The sequence below is a fragment of the Lissotriton helveticus genome, chromosome 5_1, assembly GCF_964261635.1.
Source record: "Lissotriton helveticus chromosome 5_1, aLisHel1.1, whole genome shotgun sequence".
NCBI classification, from domain to species: domain Eukaryota; kingdom Metazoa; phylum Chordata; class Amphibia; order Caudata; family Salamandridae; genus Lissotriton; species Lissotriton helveticus.
The window spans coordinates 2,029,481,169-2,029,500,627 of record NC_136065.1 but is presented as its reverse complement, the minus strand read 5'-3'; the positions used below and the strand labels follow the sequence as shown (position 1 = coordinate 2,029,500,627).

General features: G+C 50.2%; 1 protein-coding gene across 4 annotated transcripts in view; it reads right to left on the bottom strand.

The window, feature by feature from the left end:
- LOC144756206 (E3 ubiquitin-protein ligase TRIM39-like) overlaps window positions 1–19,459 on the bottom strand; it is a 230,767-nt gene that overhangs the window by 192,446 nt on the left and 18,862 nt on the right. For all 4 annotated transcript variants that reach the window (XM_078645818.1, XM_078645820.1, XM_078645819.1 and 1 more), the window contains exons 2-3: window positions 15,386–15,481; window positions 2,737–2,967 (exon numbers count right to left, since the gene is read on the bottom strand). In XM_078645818.1, coding sequence (XP_078501944.1) covers window positions 2,737–2,967; window positions 15,386–15,481 — 327 coding nt within the window. The remainder of the gene's footprint in view (window positions 1–2,736; window positions 2,968–15,385; window positions 15,482–19,459) is intronic.

Genomic DNA, 19,459 nt, shown 5'->3' with positions numbered 1-19,459 from the left:
CCTCTGCCTCGTCAAAGTGCATAGTGACCCCGTGGTAAATGGCAGCTCTGTTTCATAGGTGTCCAAATCCAATGTTATCTTCTGGGGGAGAAGGCTTTGATGGGTATGACTGTGGGTCAGGAATGTCTGGTATATCTTGTGGGTTTGGGTACTCCCAGACTGGGTCACCTGTAGGGTATGGGAAAGGCCCATCTGGGTCTATCCCTCCTCCTAAACTATACTCATCATCATTTTGAGGTGGGTGTGGTGACAAAAGAGGAGAATGTGAAGGAGAAATCTGTAGTGAATTTTTAAGAGGAGCAGGAGATGGAGAAGGAAGTATAGGTGAAGAAGGGTGCATAGGGGATGTGGCAGAGTCCTTCTTCTTGGCAGGAACCACAGGAGTGGATGTTTCATCTGCCTTCCTTTTCTTATGTGGTGTGGTGGACACCTGACCTGACTTGGGGTCGATGTAGATTTTTTTTGCAGGGGATCTGGCTGGAAAAGTTCTTCTGCTTGACAAACCTTTGTCGGCGCAGATTTTTTCGGTACCAGGCGAGGTTGCGGTTTGTCTTTAGCATTAGGAGTTGTTACAGTGTCCTTTGGCATAGTTTTCGACACTGAGGGTGTTGTTTTCGGTGTCGTAGGCTGTTTCGAGGTCTTGGACATGTCGGAATCGGGCCTTGTCGGTTTCGGCACCGAAGACGATGTCTTCGGAATGGAAGCTGGTCTCGTCGGCTTGGAGGCGTTGGACGCTGGCTTCGTACCCTTGTCTTTAGAAGCCGATGGTTTCGGAACCGAGACTTCTTTCGGTTCAGAGGGAGCTGGTGGGATCGGCACATGCGGCTTGCTTGGTACCGAGGTACCGGAAGGATTAGTTAGTTTCCTCGGAGCCGGGCTTGATGGCGGGGCTGTCAAAGTCGTTTTTCGGTCGCGACTGGGCCCCCGGAGGCGGGGTGTTTGCCTATGATCTGGGTGCTGTGTGTGGTGCAGGGGCAGTAATACTCACGCGTTCACCCGATGGTATGGAGTCATCTGAGTTGTCTGCCTCTAATACGATCTGGAAATCATCTGAATCCTCTTCGGGAACGAGCGGAACCTCCTTGTCGAAGATATCCACCGGTTCCGGAGCTGATCTCTGCATGTCATGTCGACGGGCCCTCCGATCTCTGATGGTTTTCTTGGATCGAAAGGACGCGCAGGCTGTACAGCTGGATTCGTCGTGTTCTGGCGATAAGCACAGGTTGCAGAGCTCGTGGTGGTCACTGCGTGGAAACTTTGCTCCATACCCGGGGCATCTTCGAAGTGCTTGAAAAGTTGATTTCTAGCCGGAGCGGAAAACTTTCATCCGAACCTAGTGGCGGAAAAAAACCAATCTAAGGATGGAGCCGATGCCCATGCGCACTATCGTCCAAGGGAGGAGTCTCCTATCTCCTGACTACAAAAGACTTCTTCCAAGACGACAACAACATGCAATCATCCGACCCCAACACCAGGTGGCGATCTAATGCATAGTGTAGTATCTGCAGCTCATATGCCTCGAACATATTGTTACCCTTCCATTGGGTTACTCTTATAAGCCACCAGATGTGATAGTGGTACCACAACGGAACTTTCAAGAACCCAAGTCACACCAGAATATGTTATATAACAGGTACGCAGTTATTGTGGAATACACAGTTGTCTGACAAATAACCAGAGGGTTGTACAAGGAGGTTAGTATAGCTAAAGTGGGTTCGCCTGGCATCACGTTGAAGCTAAAAGCTGTGACAGCTCACATTACAACAGTGGGGACCCCGACGTTGGAATTCGCAAGAGATCCCCCAATGGAGAAACTATCTTAGATAAACCTTTTAACCACATCGCTGCTAGAGCGATTCCCCTGCTGTGCTGGACAGCAATAAAAACGGGTGTGGTCATGACTAGCTCAGCTCGTCATGAGCACAGGAGCACTGTACTGCATGACGAGCTGAGCTCGTCATGAGCATGGAAGGGGCTAACATAGCAGGGCTTTGCTTTAAAATAACACTCGCAGATTAACAACTGTTTATAAAGGCTTATGACATCTTGCTTTAGCAAGAAACATGGGAAACCGCCCATATGAACTTCAAGAGTTTCTCGTGCTTTTACATACCGGCTGTCCCATCGAGTACAGGGCGCGCTTCGGGTGGCTTATCCATATGGATGAATTGGTTATTGGGTGGGCGGGTGGAAGTTTTGAAATCCCCAGCGAGCAGCTACCAAGCAGTCCTACATAAAGGATCCATAAATCTGTGTTCCAACAATGACTTACATAATGTTCCAAATCAACTTTTTTACAGGTTTATTTAATTTAACATCGTCTATAGTAGACAGGCCTCAAGTAGATCTCGCCCGCTAGCAATTGAGAGTCAACTTTTAACAGGGAGCGCAGTTTTTAGCACCTACTAGTCCCATGTAGAGTAAACTTAGGCTGGAAAGAAGGCATCGGAAAGCAAATCAACTCCAGATGATTTCCCACTTCTTTGCCCGAGAGAGGTACTGGTTTTCGTCCCTCCCAGTGCAATTTTACGAGAATCTCAAGCAATGCTGAAAAGTGCATGAAAAAAAAAAATGACATTTTAATAAAATATTTCATTGGATCCACTTATTGCTGTTTCCTCCCTCTAGTTCCACAGACATTTAACCCTCACCTTTAGTCGCTTTAGATCCTGCTTCTGACATTTCCTCCCTCAGATTAACTCTACTCTTCTACTTCTTTTGATGTTTAATTCTCACCTTCAGTAGCTCCACATCCTGCTGCTGACACTTTCCCTCGATCTCTGTGATCAGGTCCCGGTGGGTGGATTGCTGCTTCTCCAGGTCACTCAGTTTCTCTTGAATGTTCTTCATATTTTCTTTATGTTCGTTTTCCAGTTTGCTCAGAAGTTGTTGCTCTTCCTTGTTCAGAAACTTCTTCAGAAGCTCAAATGTACTATGGATCACCTCCACCTGGTTCTTGAAGCTTCCCTTCATTACAAACAACAAAACAAAGCACATCATTTCTGTATTTGAATGCTACAGCCACGTGTAAATCACCTTGTTTGCATCCGACACAAACAGTCTGCTTCAAAAACACACATAAAATTATAAACCTAACCATTTCTTTGCCCTATAGAGTGTCAAACAACCTGTGCAACAACCAGCGGCCGCTATTACGCAATGGTGGAGGAGCGTCGCCCCACTGCTTGGCTCAGAGCCAGCAAATGAAAAATAAAACTATGTTGTAGCATCGTTTTATTTTTCATTGGCGGCTGTGAGGCAGCGATGTAGGGTGGGGCGGGGCGAGGCATGGGAGGGGGAAGAGAAGTGCTAAATAAGCATATGTGTTTTGGCCAGCTATCTTAGGCCGACCAAAACACACATGCACACTTCGGTTTCTCCAGCCCAGCTGCTCAACCCCACAGACTCCCTGACCGGAGCATCTTTTCAGCCCGCTCAGGCCAATCTCCACACTGCTCTCCTATGAGAGCAGTGCAGGGATGGGAGTCTGTCCCAGAGGCTGCCAGGAAGAGAAGAGGAAGCACCCATTCCACGCGAGGCAGGAGGCTACATGCAAGGAGGAAAGTCCACTTATGCATTCATTCATGATGTTCTTTTACTTGGTTAGGCAGAATAATTGTCATACACATTTGGCATCTGCATGGAACCTATACAAGGGCATTGTTCCTGGTGTGTATTAACCCCAGCCAAAGGCAGCAGCGTTATCGGGCAGAACTCAGAGGTCAGGAAATAAACCTGCAGGAAGCAACGGAGGACTATATGCAACTGTCAGGCAACAGGGTTACACAGGGATGAGAGAGGGGAAACCTGCACAATAACAAAAATAATTACTTCTTTTATAATGCAGTCATCTACCCTTAATGAAACAGAATAAATGAAGAACAACATCTCTGCGCCGCACTCCAGTTATTTTAAAAAAAAGTCACAGGGGCGTGGCCAAGATGGTGGAGTAGGAGGACGTGTTCTCCCGAGCTTCCGTACCCATCCAGGCCCCAAGCCTTTACTTGAGCTAATTCTCCCCCCGGAATCGCTTGGTGGAGCGGGAAGAGCGGAGGGGGCTGCCGAGTTGCGGACGGCCGCGACCGGACTCCGCTGTGTGCGGTTTCACCGAGGCCGGAGGTCTGAGTGTCTGGGCAGTGGCGCCCCGGACCTGAGCAGAGGTGCGGACCGGGAACCGAGGCGCACCGAGAGGCGGTGTGGAGACGAGGGTCCTGCGGGACCGGTGCGGAGCGGGCCGGGGCTGAAGCAGATAGCCCGCAGCGCTGATCGCTGGAGTCCGGAGGAGAGTCGCGCCGCGACCGGGGAGCGCTCGCCTCTCCCCCCCCTGGAGGCCGGTCTGGCGGCAACCCGAGGACGCGGCTCTGGCCGGGGCTGGTGAGGGACGCGAGGCCCGTGCTGCGGGTAGGAAACCCGACGGAGGCGCTCCCCCGACACAGGTCAGTGCTCCGGGCGGAGGCGTAGATCTGGAGCCCACGACGGTGGCCCCGGTTGGAGGGGTCCCGGGCGGCGCTTGAGCCCCGGAGCGCACAGGCCCCGACGTCGAGGAGAGGCGGACCTACACGGGCACCCGGGCGGTGGCGCAGGGACCTCCTGGGAGAGCAGCTAGAGGGGAGGAGAAGCCGGGCAAGGCAAGGAGCTGCGCCTGAGCTCCGGGACCTGCTGAGAGGACCCCGGGGATTGCTGGCTGGAGACACGTCCCGCCTTTGGAGGCTGCAGAGGCCCATAGCAGCCGCTCCGGCGCCAGTCAGGAGGGACAGACCGCGGGGTGTGGAAGGCGCGGCCGGGGACAGTGCATAGAAACAGGCCCCCTTTGAGAGCCGCTGCGACGCCACGGGGGGACATTGGCAGCCCTCGCCCCCAGGCTTCTGGACTCACCCTGGATGCAGAGTCGGCACATCGGGGGAAGAGGCCTCTGGCGATTTGGCGGTCGTTGGGTCTGCCTGGCGGTCCCCAGTGAGGAAGGGGTGACGTTGTGAAGGGACAAGGTGGAGTAAGCTGCCCCTCTACAAGACTGCTGCTAGGTGAGGAGGACGGCTGCCTGTTCTGTGCGTCTGTGGCTGCTTGACCCTGGGGGCTTGAGGGTCGGCACTGAGTACCTGGTCTTCGGGTTCGGTGGGCCCCCGGTGTTTGGGCCGGCCCGAGGAGAGGACGGTGCGGCACGCCGGGCCCCCGGACGCCCAGATGGCTCCTGAACAGACGGAGTGACTGTGTGGTGCCCCTCACCTGATCGTGCCAGACACTGGCTCAACCCCGGGATTGCGAACAGGTCGGCGTTATCCGACTATAAGAGGGAGTGGACGGAGCGAGGTGCATGTGGCTGGGGTGCGGTGTGCCTTGAGAACCAGCAACGGACTGCTTGTGGCCCCCAGGAGACGAGAGAAGCGACGGGGTCGGAGTGGCGACGCCTTAAGTGGCTCGGAAACGTGCCAGTGCAGGCGGGATGGCCGGCAACAGGGGGCCCAAGAAAGGGGATCGGACCCTACCGGATATGCTAAACAGAACCGCTGCGAGGCAGGATCGAGGGCAGCAATCTTCGAGCCCCCAGGGGGGCTCCCAGGGAGCGCACGGTGGGGAACCCCCAGTCACCAGATCTTTCCTGGAATCCCTTTTTAGCTCCCTGCGGGAAGACTTTCAGACGCTAAAATAGGAGGTGGCTGGTGAAGTGCGAGAGGTGCGACGAGAGGTGGACGGGCTGGGCGAGAGGGTGGCCACGATGGAGGAAGCCGGTCATGCCCGGGATGAAGAGATCTCACAGCTGCAGCAGGAAGTGGTGAGGCTACGGGACCAGCAACTTGACCTCCAAGCCCATGCCGAGGACCTTGAGAACCGGTCCCGGAGAAACAACATTCGTGTCCGGGGAGTTCCTTCCGGAGCGGAGGAGGAGGACGTGACCGGCTTCTTGAGAGACTTATTCAGGGAGGTCCTGGGGGAGTCGGCCGACTTTCCAGTTCGAATAGATAGGGCTCATAGAGTTGGCCTCCGGCGCCGATCTTCTGCTCCCCCCCCCGGATATCCTAGCATTCTTACCAGACTACCCTCTAAAGGAAAGAATCCTCTGAGAAGCGCGATTGAAACCCTCTTCCAGGATTTGTCGACGGTCACCCTTCAGAAACGCCGGGCCTTTAAGATTGACTTTCTGAGGGAACATGACACTCGCTACTCGTGGGGACATCCTTTCCGCATCATCTTTCGCTGGAACGGGACCTTGCATCAGCTACGCTCTCTCCAGGACACTTGTAGTGTCCTGGGCATCACCGCGACGGACGAGGAAGCTCCGACTCCGAATCGCTGGCGCGTCACCAGAGACGGTTGGCAGGCGGTCCCTAGGCGCCGCTCCTCTACCTCTTCTGTCCGGCCGGACTCACCTACCATTCGAGCTGAGATGGACGACGCTGTGAGAGGAGTGGCCAGGGACACGGCGTCTGGAGATGTGGCGCTGACTGCATAAGATGTACTCCGGGGGGAGATCGCCAACGCTTCTGGTGTAATGCAGGTTTGGGGGTCCTGGGGGGGGGGGGGGGGAGGCGGGTTGATGCGTAGTGGCTGGACGTCCACTTTTGTGTTTTTCCACAGACTTGTCCGTCGAGGACCGGGCTGGGACAATGGGTTCTTTGGGACCGTTTGGGGACCGGGGAGGGGGAGTGGGGAGGGGAACCGGGGAGTTGGATGGTTCAGGGGATGTTCCGGGGGAAGGGGGGGGGGATCCGGGAGTTGGGATGGGGAAGGGGGGTCGTCCAGTGCACAGTGCAAATGTTGAGATTTCTGAAGATGGTCACGCGATTTAGTTTGCTTGCGCCAGGAAGTTGCTTGCCCACTTGCATTTCCCTTTCAGCTTTGCTGCTTTTGTCACCGTTGTGGGCACCTTTGCGCTCCGCCCCTGCGGGTGGGATCCCTCTTGCTTGCTGCCTTTCCTCTTTCTATGCCTCCTACTTCTTATAAAGTAGTCACCCTGAACGTTCGGGGTCTGAACAACCCTGTCAAACGGCGGGCGGTCCTCTCCCTCCTTGAGAATACACACGCTGACATTTGCCTCCTGCAGGAGACGCACTTGCTGCCACAGGATACACATAGATTGCGCTCCCGTAAGTTCCTGTCACAGTTCTTTTCGTCTAGTTCCTCTAAGACAGCAGGGGTGGCAATTCTGGTATCTAGTCACTTTAAGGGGGAGGTCCTCCACAAACTTGCGGAACAAAAAGGTAGGCTGCTGGCGTATCGGTTTAGAATTGGGGGTCTCATGTTTACCATCGGGTCCCTATATAGCCCTAACGACCGGCAGGAACGCTTCCTGCGAACGGCGGTCGAAGATATCACTGCCTCACAGGATAGGTATGTTATCATTGGGGGGGATTTTAACATGGTCTTTGATTCGGCTATCGACCGGTCGGCACAGCGTTACCCGCAGGTCGGGGAGATCTCGGCCGACGGTAAAGCATGGCTGGCGGAGATGGGGCTTCTCGACCTCTGGCGCCATTTGCACCCCACGGATAGGGACTACTCGTACTACTCCGATGCGCATAAGACGTATGCTAGGCTGGACCACTTGTTGGTCACGTCCCCTGTGCAGGCGCTGGTTTCGGGATCGGACATAGGGGTGCTGTCCCTTTCGGATCACGCCCCGGTAGACGCTACGTTGAGTTTACCCCCAGTGGTTCTCCCCCCTCGGACGTGGCGCCTGCGGGACACACTGCTGCACAGTAAGGTGGTAGTGGATCGTATTGAGGACGCTATCCGGGAATACCTGACATACAATGATAACTCGGACACCGCCCGGGCTACACAGTGGGCAGCTCTGAAGGCGGTTCTCAGGGGAGAATACCTAGCGATCTCCTCGGCTGAAAATAAAGAGACAGGCAAAAAGGGAGGAGCTCACCGATACGGTCCGCGAGCTTGAACAGATCCATCGTAGAACGGGGGCCCCTAGAATATGGCGACGGCTTAAAGGAGCAAGGAAGGCCCTAGCGGCTCTGGACTTGGACCGGGCGGAGTATGCTGCACTCCGGCTGCGCCACACCTTCTACACTGGGGGTGACCGCTGCGGCAAGTTGCTGGCCAATAGACTCCGGGTAGCATGCCAGAGTCAATTAGTGAAGGCGATCTCTAGCCCTATGGGGTCCACGGAGACGGAGGATGCCCGCATCGCGGCCGTTTTCCGTGGATTTTATGAGGACCTTTACACTGGGAAGCCGCCGGACGAGCCGGCCGTGGCCGCATACTTGGACTCTGTCACCTTGCCCTCCCTGGACCCCCTGCAGGCGGAACACCTGGACAGGGATATTAGGATAGAGGAGGTGGTCTCTGCCATCGCCCGGCTTAAGCATGGCAAAGCACCAGGCCCGGATGGGTATACCGCGCTTTTTTATAAAACTTTTTGTGCGTCGCTGGCCCCTATCCTTACCCGTCTTTTCAACTCGTTCGCCGCATCAGGGGCTATTCCGCCTGATCTTCTGCGAGCTTCCTTCACGGTGATCCCCAAACCCGGGAAAGATCCGGAGCTCTGTGGATCGTACAGGCCGATATCTCTGCTGAATGTCGATCTAAAATTGTATACAGGGATCCTGGCCGCTCGCTTGGCCCCGCACCTATCTGGTCTTATAGACCCTGACCAAGCTGGTTTCGTGCCGGGAGGCAGACGGTTGACAATACGAAAAGGATCGTCCACCTGCTCGAGAAGGCCTCCCGGATCCCGGGGGAACGTATGATGTTAGCGGTGGACGCTGAGAAGGCGTTTGACCGAGTACACTGGCCCTACCTGGAGCGAGTTCTGGTAAAGGTGGGCATAGGGGACAAGTTCCGCTCGATGGTTTTCAACTGCTACAGACGACCGACTGCAGTAGTTCGGGTGAACGGGTATGCCTCTCGGGATTTTAACATTGAAAGGGGCACCAGGCAGGGGTGTCCACTCTCCCCCCTGCTCTTTGCTCTTTATATGGAACCGTTCGCCCAACGGATACGGAACAACCCGGCGGTGACCGGTGTGCGGATGGGTGGCTTTACACACGCTATCAGCCTCTATGCTGATAATGTCATCTTGTCACTTGATGAACCCCTGACGGCCTTACCGGCCTGCGTCGAGGAGCTGGCCTCCTTTGGCGCAGTGGCGGGGTTTAAACTGAATATAGGGAAGTCGGTGGCTTTGGATGTCTCCCTTGCTCCCTCCACCAGGTCAGAATTGCAGAGCCGCTTCCCCATGATGTGGTCGTCGGAAGCGATACCCTATCTGGGGATCCAGATCGCACCCACGTTACCGGCCATGGTGTCGGCCAACTACACGGCGTTGGGTGTTAAAATCCGGAAGGAGCTGGGCCGTTGGAACCGCGGCACCCTTTCCTGGCTGGGCAGGATAGCTGCAGTTAAAATGACACTTCTTCCGCAGGTGCTATATTTATTCCGGGCCTTGCCGCTCCACCCGCCGGTAGGGTGGATCCCGCAGCTACAGGCGGACGTCTCGCGCTTCATTTGGCAGGGGAAGAAACCCAGACTGCGTAGGGCACTCTCATTACTGGCCCCTGAAGCGGGTGGATTGGGGATACCTGACTTCCGTAGGTATTTCCGAGCGACGCAGTTGCGTTACCTGGTGGAGTGGAGCAGATGGGAGTCAGATAAACACTGGCTCTTCCAGGACCAGGCGGTGGCGGGGCGCCCCCTGCAAGAAGTCCCGTTTTTGCGTCGAACTCACCGTCCCAAGAATTTGTACGCCTCCTTTGTTACGCGTGTGCCGCTGCGGGTCTGGGACGCAACGGCCACCACGTGTGGCCTCACCTCTTTCCTGTCGCCGTTTACGCCGCTGGTAGATAACCCAGATTTCACCCCGGGTATGGAACAGGGGGCGTTCGCACATTGGAGGCGGGCTGGGTGTAGAGCCCTGTGCCATCTGTATGGCCAGGAGGGGGTGATCCCCTTTGTACAGTTTCGCCAGGAATTTTCCCTTCCCGAGACTGAAAGGCACCGCTATATGCAGGCCCGCCATTGGGCTCTCCAGCCACAAGTAAGGGAAGCGGCGGATAGGCGCTTTTTGCCTTATGAACAATGGCTGCAGACGCGTACCTCGGACTCAAAACTGATTACGGATCTTTATAGGTTACTGCAACCTCCATCCACACACTTTTCCAACCCGGGGAGAGAGAGGTGGGAAAGGGAACTGGGGAGGACACTGAGCCCTAAGGACTGGGAGAACATATCTTATAGAGCACGACACTCAGCGTACCATATGGGCCTCACTGACACACTAACTAAAGTTTCCACTTATTGGTACTACACACCGGAACGGGTGCACGAATTTGATCGTAGCAGAGGGGACACGTGTTGGAGAGGGTGCGGGCACCGAGGTACTCTTACACACATTTTATGGGATTGCCCCCTCCTGGACACTTACTGGAAGGCAGTGCTAGACGACATTGATACACATTTTGGCATTGAACTGCCGCACTTCCCCGCCTACATCTTGCTAGGGCTCCCGAATGGTCTAATGTACCCCCTCAGATCTCGTAGGGGTAGACAGATCGCCATCGCGCTGGGTTCAGCAGTTCAAAACATCTTGATACATTGGCGCACTGCCACGATACCCTCTGTTGTGGGCTGGCTCCATAGATTATGGCACGTGTTGGGCATGGAAAAGCTGTCGCTGATGGTGGCTGGAGATATATCACAATTTTCGGAACTCTGGCAGCCATTTCACTCCTTGTTGTCAATGGAATTTAAAGAAATTACTTGCTCTAAGTACCTCCGCCTCCTGCGGCTTACGAGCCCCGCAGCTCAAGCCGTGTGACTTGGTGAGGGACTCACTCTCCCCGCAGGCGGTGGGCCGGATGTAGGCCTTGAATGATTGCGGTGCACTGGACGTGGGGAGGGGGGATGGGAGTGGGTTGGGATCCGGGAGTTGGGCTGGTGGGGTTCAGGGGGGGAGTTTGGGAAGGAAATGTTATCTCACACTGAGCCGTGGCACTCCAGGTATTTCCGGAAGGGACTGATACCATACATTGCATTTGACTGTTACAGCTGGAATTGGGGTTCTCCCCGCCTGCATTGAATGTCTCCTGTTGCTGCTACTTGGTCTTTGTGTGTGGTGTCGAATAAAATACTTTAAACCATAAAAAAAAAAAATCACACCTGAAACCCTCAGTGACTTCAATGATTTGTTTTAAACAACTTCTCGAAGAACCTTTAATTTCTCATTAATCTTCATCTTTCTCTGCCCTTTTTCCACGAGTGCAGAGAAGAGCCCTGTTGTGATATTTAAAGTTGTCACTGCACTGCGAAGAAGCAGCACTTGGTCAATGGAAAAACATTACAAGGTAAAATCCTTCAAGCAATAAAGAGGCTTTAACAAAACACCACCAATCACACTATGCATTTATTAAATATTTACTTTTTTCTGCTTTCTTCTACTAGTATTATATAGAAACTTCTTCCATTCCAATATGACAGTTGTAAGGGGCTCCGGAATCTTGGAGGGGTAGGTCCACGGATCCACGTGACCTCCCATCGATGAGTCTTAAGTGACGCCAGTGTACGTCTCCTGACTCCGGAGCGGCGGCCCTTTCCTGCCTCCATCGCAATCTAGGTCCCTACTCATGAGGAACCCGATTACAGATGGTGTATTTTGGTGAGGGTATGGATTTATGTTTACACATTTAGATGCTCCACTCAGTAAGTCGATTATATGGTATTTAGGTCCTGACGAAATGCCACTTCATCAAACCAGCAGGTTAAAAGATCTCCGGCAAAGAGACCCCTTGTGGGGCCCATTGGGCATTGCAGCACCGGCCCAACAAGGAGCAGTCCTATGATGAAGCATGGCACCCTCCGGGGTGTGTGAGGGCCCTTGCTCCATATTGGAGCTCTCTTCCCCCCCTCCTTTATTGACCCTATTCCTTCTGTCAGGAACAGCTCACCTGGTTATTGATAGTTTCAACCGGCTATTACAATACACACGTGTTGTTCTTCTGTTTTTGAGATTACCCTAGTACACGAGCATGTGCATGCAAGTTGCTTGGGTTCCTCCGTGTAAAACATGCCATATGATTCCATCTTCGTGCTCTGTTTTCCACACTGTAGAAAATAGAGCAGGAAAATGGAATCATACGTCATGATGTGCATGGAGGAACTCGAGAACTAAAGAAGTTGTAAGCTTACACTGAAATGGCTTCAGCAGAAGATGACACTATGGACCAGTTTAAGGATAAATTCAAACCTGGTTGAATGTGTGCTAACTGACAACTGTAAGCCAATAAGGTGTTTAATGGGCATTTAGGCAACATATTACTAAAGGGTCTCCTGTTTTTACTTTATTTAGGTATTTGAGCTAAAGTAAAGTTTTAAAAAGCGCTATGAAGTGGCCAGCATGGACCGCTCACAGTGCTATTTTCTTTTTCTTTTACTTTATGCCATGTTTCATAGCAGCTCAACTTCTGTGCAACATGGGAAAAAAACATTGACAAAGCCAGCAGATTTTTAATAGGCGAAACCTATTGGCTGTGCCAAAGCTTGTTTACTTCTCTAGACTGTTGGCTCTCCTTCTGGACCGATTCAAGGGTTCTGGTGGGTGCCCTACAGGACTTTTTTATACTATTTGCTGCCAGATCCCGAGAGTAGTTGAATGTCTGTCATCTAGACCAGATTGGTAGAATTGTGGCATTGAAAAACAAATTGATGGCCTTCTCCAAGCAGCAGAAATTGTCATTTTCATGAGCACTGGCTTATACCGCCAAGTGAAACGCCTGGTATCCCAGCCATTTGAGTACTTTCGTCTAGCTCTCTGTCCATGTCTGATGAGCTGCTCTCTCTAGCTCAAAATGAAAAGAGTTTAGAGGAAGAGTAATCATAAGAGTCTCCACCTGATGTTGAAGTTCTTCCTGCTTTCTGAGAAGGTGTTCCTCACAATCCGCTGGTGAATCTATGCCTATCACGCAGGCCTTCACCTGCTCAGGTTTTTGGCATGTGCTGGATTCATAAGATTTCTTGTGACTTCCTTCTCCTGGAACCTATGGGTTCTCAAAGACCGGAGCTATAATCCTTCCACTTTCAGTGAGACAGTTCAATGTATTTCAAATTAACAATCCCAGTCAAGCTTGGCATGGACACTCTTCTGCCTCTGGGATTAGCTCCATCACTGGAAAGGTTAATAACTTGGTGTAGGGTTTGGCCAATAGAACAGCAGTCTCAATACCTATGGTGGACAACATCAGTAATGGCTTTTATATTGTATCCACAGTTAGACATCATGGGTAAGTAGTGCAAGTTCTAGTTCCATTTCACGAATTCCATATGGCGGGAATTACCCAGCTTGGCTACTTCCACCATACCCAGATGGCTATGAATGATGCAGCATTGTCACGCTGTACAGTAACCGGTAGCTCATATTTCCTATGCCTTCAGAAAAGCTGTTTAGTCCATGTGGTCTGGTGGAGCTCCTCCCATGATGATCCATTTTGCTGGTTCATTTCCTCAGCAGTGATCCAAGTGACAAGGATCGGACAGCCCATCTTGCATCGTAACAGGAGTATGAATGGATGAAAATTGGCAGCTAGTTTGTTGATGTTTTGTGGATACTGTGTGTAGAGTTCAGGTCCAAGGAGAGGTACCTGAGCTGGTATGGGGTGACAGTAAGTTTTTCTTGGTGAAATTGTGCAGCGTTCCAGCCCCGGTATTGGATGTGCGAGGCAAGCATGTCTTGGCTCGAGCCAGGAACCTCTGAGGCAACAGGATGGAATAGAGACCACTAAACTAGTGTCACCTGCAATGAAGAAATGGAAGCAGCCCCGATAATACCTTACTTCTGTATCATGTAAACAATAAAAACCATGACAATGAACCAACCACTTGTCCCATGAAAAGAAACATTTTAGGGAGATCAAACAGTTACTATGTAAAGTGTAAGAGAGGAGCCTAGTGCACCCATCCCAAGCCTGGAGCAAACTCCATCCCAACAGTCTATGCACAGGGGGTGCCCTTAAAAAACAAAATGGTTTTAGCCAGAGTGCCTCATCAAGCTGGAAGAGTTTGAAGCCTCTGCCATAAGTAAGTGGACTGCACAGTCATAGCTTTAACTCAAAAGCAGAGGATAGGTAGGACAAGTTAGGGGTTGAGGGGTCAAATGGAAGGATAGGCAGGCTGGAAATCAGATGAACAATGTAAAAGCTCACAGTATGGGCCCCAGTGACCGTTTGGAATCTAAACAATTCACAAATGTAGCATGGCAGTCAGAGAGCCAATGACACATCGTATACTGCTCTGGTAAAAACAGTTGATCATTTTTTAGTTTCTCGCGTGACTTGTCAGGATGCATGGCCATACCATTATCAGTACTAGAACAAATAGTTCTAGTATCGGAGTATGGGAAGATTCTTTGGCGAATAAGTATTAGTCAATTTTTGTGCCAGGCACGCTGGTATGTGCAGTGCGCTAAAGACCAGATGCCAGCGCATAGTGCTAGATGACAGGAGTTGGACGAGCACAAAGGGGGGTCCCAAAATCAGCTAGCACTGTGGTTCTGAATGGCTTGGAGGAAATTAATAAGATACTCACAGGCAGCCATAGATAAAGCGAGTTGATATCATTTAGAAGAGTCCTAATAATGGATTGCTTCCACAAACTCAAGGCAGATTCCTCTCCCCTCTAGCTCGACTGTCAAGATATGTGTATGCCCCTGTCCTGAAGTTTAGCTTGTAAAGGTTATCCCAGTCTCCCACCTTCAGATCTGATTGACAGGGGTGCCCCGCCACATCGGAGTTTCAGGGGTATTGTCCTGTCCCTCACTGCCATCTTTAATTGTCAGGGATACCATCATGCCGCTCACCGCCAGTTCTATCAGCTGTACCTCCATGTTCCTCAACTCCACTTCTACCAGGGTTAGTGCCATACTGGGTGATCTCAAGTTAGGACTGTCAAAGGTACCTCCAAGTTTTTCACCTCCATTTCTGATTGCCAGGGTTATCCCATACATCTCAACTTCAGTTCTGGTTGTCAGGGGTAACCCAAGTCTCTCACCTAAAGTTCCGATTGTCAGTTATCCCATGCCTCTCAGCTCCAGTTTACCAGGAGTACCTTCATGTCTCACACCTCCAGTTGTGTTTGTTACTGGTAGCCCACGCCTCTCACCTCCAGTTCTGTCAGGTATAAGCCCATGTCTCTTAACTCAAGTTTTGACCATCGGATTTGCCTACATGCATGTCTTTCAACTCCAGTTGTCAGATGAAGTCACAGGTCTTGCACCTCTAAGTATTTCAGGTTTACCCCAAAGTCCCTCACCTCAAGTTCCATCATGAAGACGCTCCACATCTCACCTCAAGTCCTGACTCTCAGACGTACCCCCTTGTCTCTGGACTTTATTTTACTAAGAGGCAACCATGCCTCGCATCTCTACAAATACAGTCAGGAAACCTCTCACCTCCACTTTGGATGCGGTTCTGCTTTGTTCAGCTGCCCATTTATGCAGGTGCTTCAGCTCCTTTTTCAGTCGTTCCACGTCGGCATTAAGTCTCTTCTGAAAAACAATCCATGTATTAATCTAATCCAACAGCTGTTCTGCAGATCACTATTTAGAAAAATTGTTCCAAGCAAGCATGAATATTTCATCTTTGCAGCTGGCCTATGATGCTACAGACTACGTTTGCTGGCGTAAACACTGTACACACTACTCAATGGTCATTATGTCAAGTTTCCACATACACACGCTCTTCATTAGGCTTCAGAGGTGAACATCACCTATTATATGAATGTGATGCCACAGACACTTTGCAATCTCCTACTCCTCCGCGAGTTCTTTTGTACTACTTAGAAGTCTACCTCAGTATATACAAAGGACTCATCTGCAGCAGACATGCAAAACCTCAAACAATGGTTGCACCTTTTCAAAGACGGATGTCCAGCACCTAACTGAAGCTCAACCCCACCACAACAGAGCAAAAAACAAGAACTAGTCCAAACCTTGCTCAACAGAGATTTGGATGGATTAGAACCCCAAACTTTCATCCAATGCCACTCCCTCAGATTCACACTCAACACTGACCTCACCCTGGGGTCACACATCGCCAAGAAAACCATGGCTGTCTTTTACCAGCTCCCTCTACTGAGTGAAGTGAAACCATTCCTCCTAGACAGGGACAATATAAATGTTCCTCTAGTCCTCATATTCACTCATCTGGACTGGAACAATGTCCTGCTACACGGCCTCCCAGATCCACACTGGACCCCCCTTAAGGACACCTTACACGCATCAACACACCTCATATAAAGGTCATGAAAAAATATGATCACTGACCTTCCATTGGGCTCCTCTAGCTAGGTCACACCAACTTCAAAACCAGCTGTATACTCTACAAAGCCATCATAACATTCACTCCGCACATCTGGCTGACAAGCTTAGTATATGAGCCAGAACACAATAGGTTAGAGCAATTAGTATTAGAAGAGTAGACTTGTAGTATATGTAAGTTGAGACGGACTTGGGCTTTTCTTATAGCACATCATTCTCCCAGCTGAACTAGCCTGGCCTATGCAATAAACCGGTTTGTGCTACCTTTTGTTGCAGATGTGGTGATTAAATTATTTGCTCCAGCCTGCCGCTAGGGAGGTTCCCCTTCGGACAACTAATTTAGTCGTGCACAATTTGAAGAGGATGACAGAAGACCGTTGCGACGAAAGATCTGTTTTTTGTACAACAGGGGTACCGGTCTGGGGGGGGGGGGGGGGGAGGTCTGCAGCGGCCAGATAAGGTAGGAAAAAAGGGCGATTGTCAAATTCTTGTGTATTGATCCACAACTGTTACAAACGGAAATGTGTATTTAGTTAATCCTGGCAGACCTTTGTTTAGGAATCATCAGAGAGGAAGAGAGAGAATTAAATGTATTTTATTTATCCTGACAGACCTTTGTTTAGGTATCATCAGAGAAATAGATGTTATCTAATTAAACTTGGCAGACTGTTTTTCGTTCCCTTGGGGAATTATTAGAGAAATAGGAATTATATAAAAAGTTTATCCTGACAGTTTGAATTAGGAAAACGTCAGAGAAAGAGAGAAATAGTAGATTTTTTTTGTTAATGTTATGCGAGCTGCTTTTTTTAAACAAAAAATATATATTGCCTACTCGCGGTCACCAGTAGGTAGTTATAGTTAGAACCTAGTTTCCATAGGAAAAGCATTTTTTGATTTGCTAATAACTTTGGAGTCGTTTGACGAATCTTTGTGAAATTCTCCCCCCAAAAAGTCTATCCAGGTCAACTCCTATCCTGAAAGTTTGGGGGCGATTCGTAAAGTGGGGGCTGAGAAAAAAGTGAGGGTCCCAAAACGCGTTTTCCCCATGTTAATTTCCATAGGAAATTTTGCGACGAGCTACAGCCCGAACTGCTGAACGGAATTAGCCCAGATTTGGCAAAAATGTGCTTATAACTTTGGCGTCGTTTGACGAATCTTTGCGAAATTTTCCAAAACGTTTCTCTTTTTTGATCAGCTCTTATCTTGAAAGTTTGGGGGTGATTGGTCAAGGGGGGGGGGGGGGCTGAGAAAAAAGGGGGGTCCCAAAACGTGTTCTCTCAATGCATTTTCCATAGGAAACTTTAGACAAGGCTACAGGTCAAGCTGATTAACGGAATTACCCCAAATTTGGCAGGGAGAAAGGTCTTGGTCCAGAAAGCACGCTTTTGTTTATATGGTGTAAACCCATTCAGTAGTTTGTGAGAAATATCAAATGTGATATAGATATTTGGGAATTCTAACATGTGATTGGCTGAGGGGTTACGAGCACGAGCTTGCGGCTGATTGGCTGTGAACGGTTGAAACTAGGAAGTGTTGCCAGCCATTTTGTGATTCAGTCCGTCAGCTCGCATCTCTCCGTCTACAAGTTATCGGGTCCGTAGTTCTACCTCTGTGAGGCAACACTGAAAATATACTGCAGCTTTGTCTGTGCGAGATACCCCTTTCACGGTCCCTCCCCCCACATCACCAGCTCGCTCCCCACATCACAGGAAACCAGGACCTCGGTATGTTGTGGTGTACCAAAAACACACCTCTGCACAGAAACCCCTATCCGGCTAGCTATAGCATGTCATTCTTTCTCCGCACTACAGTGAAGCTACCAATGATTAGATATCCTAGAACAATGCGACTCCGGTCCTCTCAGAATTCGTGGGAGAAAGACACTCTTTCGCTTAGACACTCATACCTGTTCACAATGTGAGTAACCAGAGACCTGGTATAGTTTAAAATGTTTAATTGAACTAACAAGCGCTGTAATGTAGTACACGTGCTAAGGTGAGCAAAGAAATACATGTAAACAATACAATCAGCATAGTTACAATTGCATAAAGTACGAATGGGGAAAGCATATTATAATGTCAGCGGATTAAGCCAAATAGCACTTACCACCCTCCCCATGCTAAGAGCTATGTTTATTATATCAGTGGAAGACCTCTGGCTCATTCTTTCTCCGTACTATAGCGGAGCTACCAATGATTAGATATCCTAGAACAATGCGACTCAGGTCCTCTCAGAATTCGTGGGAGAAAGACACTCTTTCGCTTAGACACTCATACCTGTTCACAATGCGAGTAACTAGAGACTTTTTATAGTTTAAAATGCTTAATTGAACTAACAAGCTCTGTAATGTAGTTCACGTGCTAAGGTGAGGAACGAAATGCATGTCAACAATACAATTGCAGAAAGTACGAATGGGGAAAGTATATTATAATGTCAGTGGATTAAGACATATAGCGGTTACCACCCTCCCCATGCTACGAGCTATGTTTATTATATCAGTGGAAGACCTCTGGGCTTGGACAGCGGAACCCCTACCTCAAGTCTTATATGATAGGATTTACATCTCCAGACAAGCACAGCTCTTCCTCAGGAAAGATTGTTCTCCAAGTGTGTGTAATTTGCATCCTTTGCAATAGCACTCGAAATTTCAGAAGCGGTGGTCTGTTCCATGTTATGTCTATATGTGCGTGGGACGGGCCAAAGCTGAATAACCAGCAATGTTGTTTTCTGCTCTTGAACACGGCGTACAGACGAGAACTCAGTGCACAGCAGAAATAGTGAAAGGCAAACAGTTCCCATGCGAAGCAGCGAAAACAGAAATATTTACGAGAACCAATGCATTTAGAGTCTTGTTGAAAAAGCGGCTAAAATGGCTGTGATGCAAGGTACGAACTTATGCTAACTTAGCAACATTCGCTGGCACCTCGAAACCCCCATGTCAACCCCCCCTATGGGCGGTCCAACACTCAGTGAGCAAAGTAGAACACAGAGTCCAAAAAGTCTGAGCCAAGAAGAGCAGATATCTAATATAGGAAAATGAAGTAGGAGAAGGATGTCAACAGTGTAGAAAAAAGAAAAATGTAATACCATGGTGAGAGAAAAAAAAACATGTGTCAGTCAAATTACTCCATCAGTGTGTAAGAGCAGTAAGTTGCAACAGCTTCCAACAGGAAATCCTTATTTTTGTCTAGAAAAGTAGACACCAGC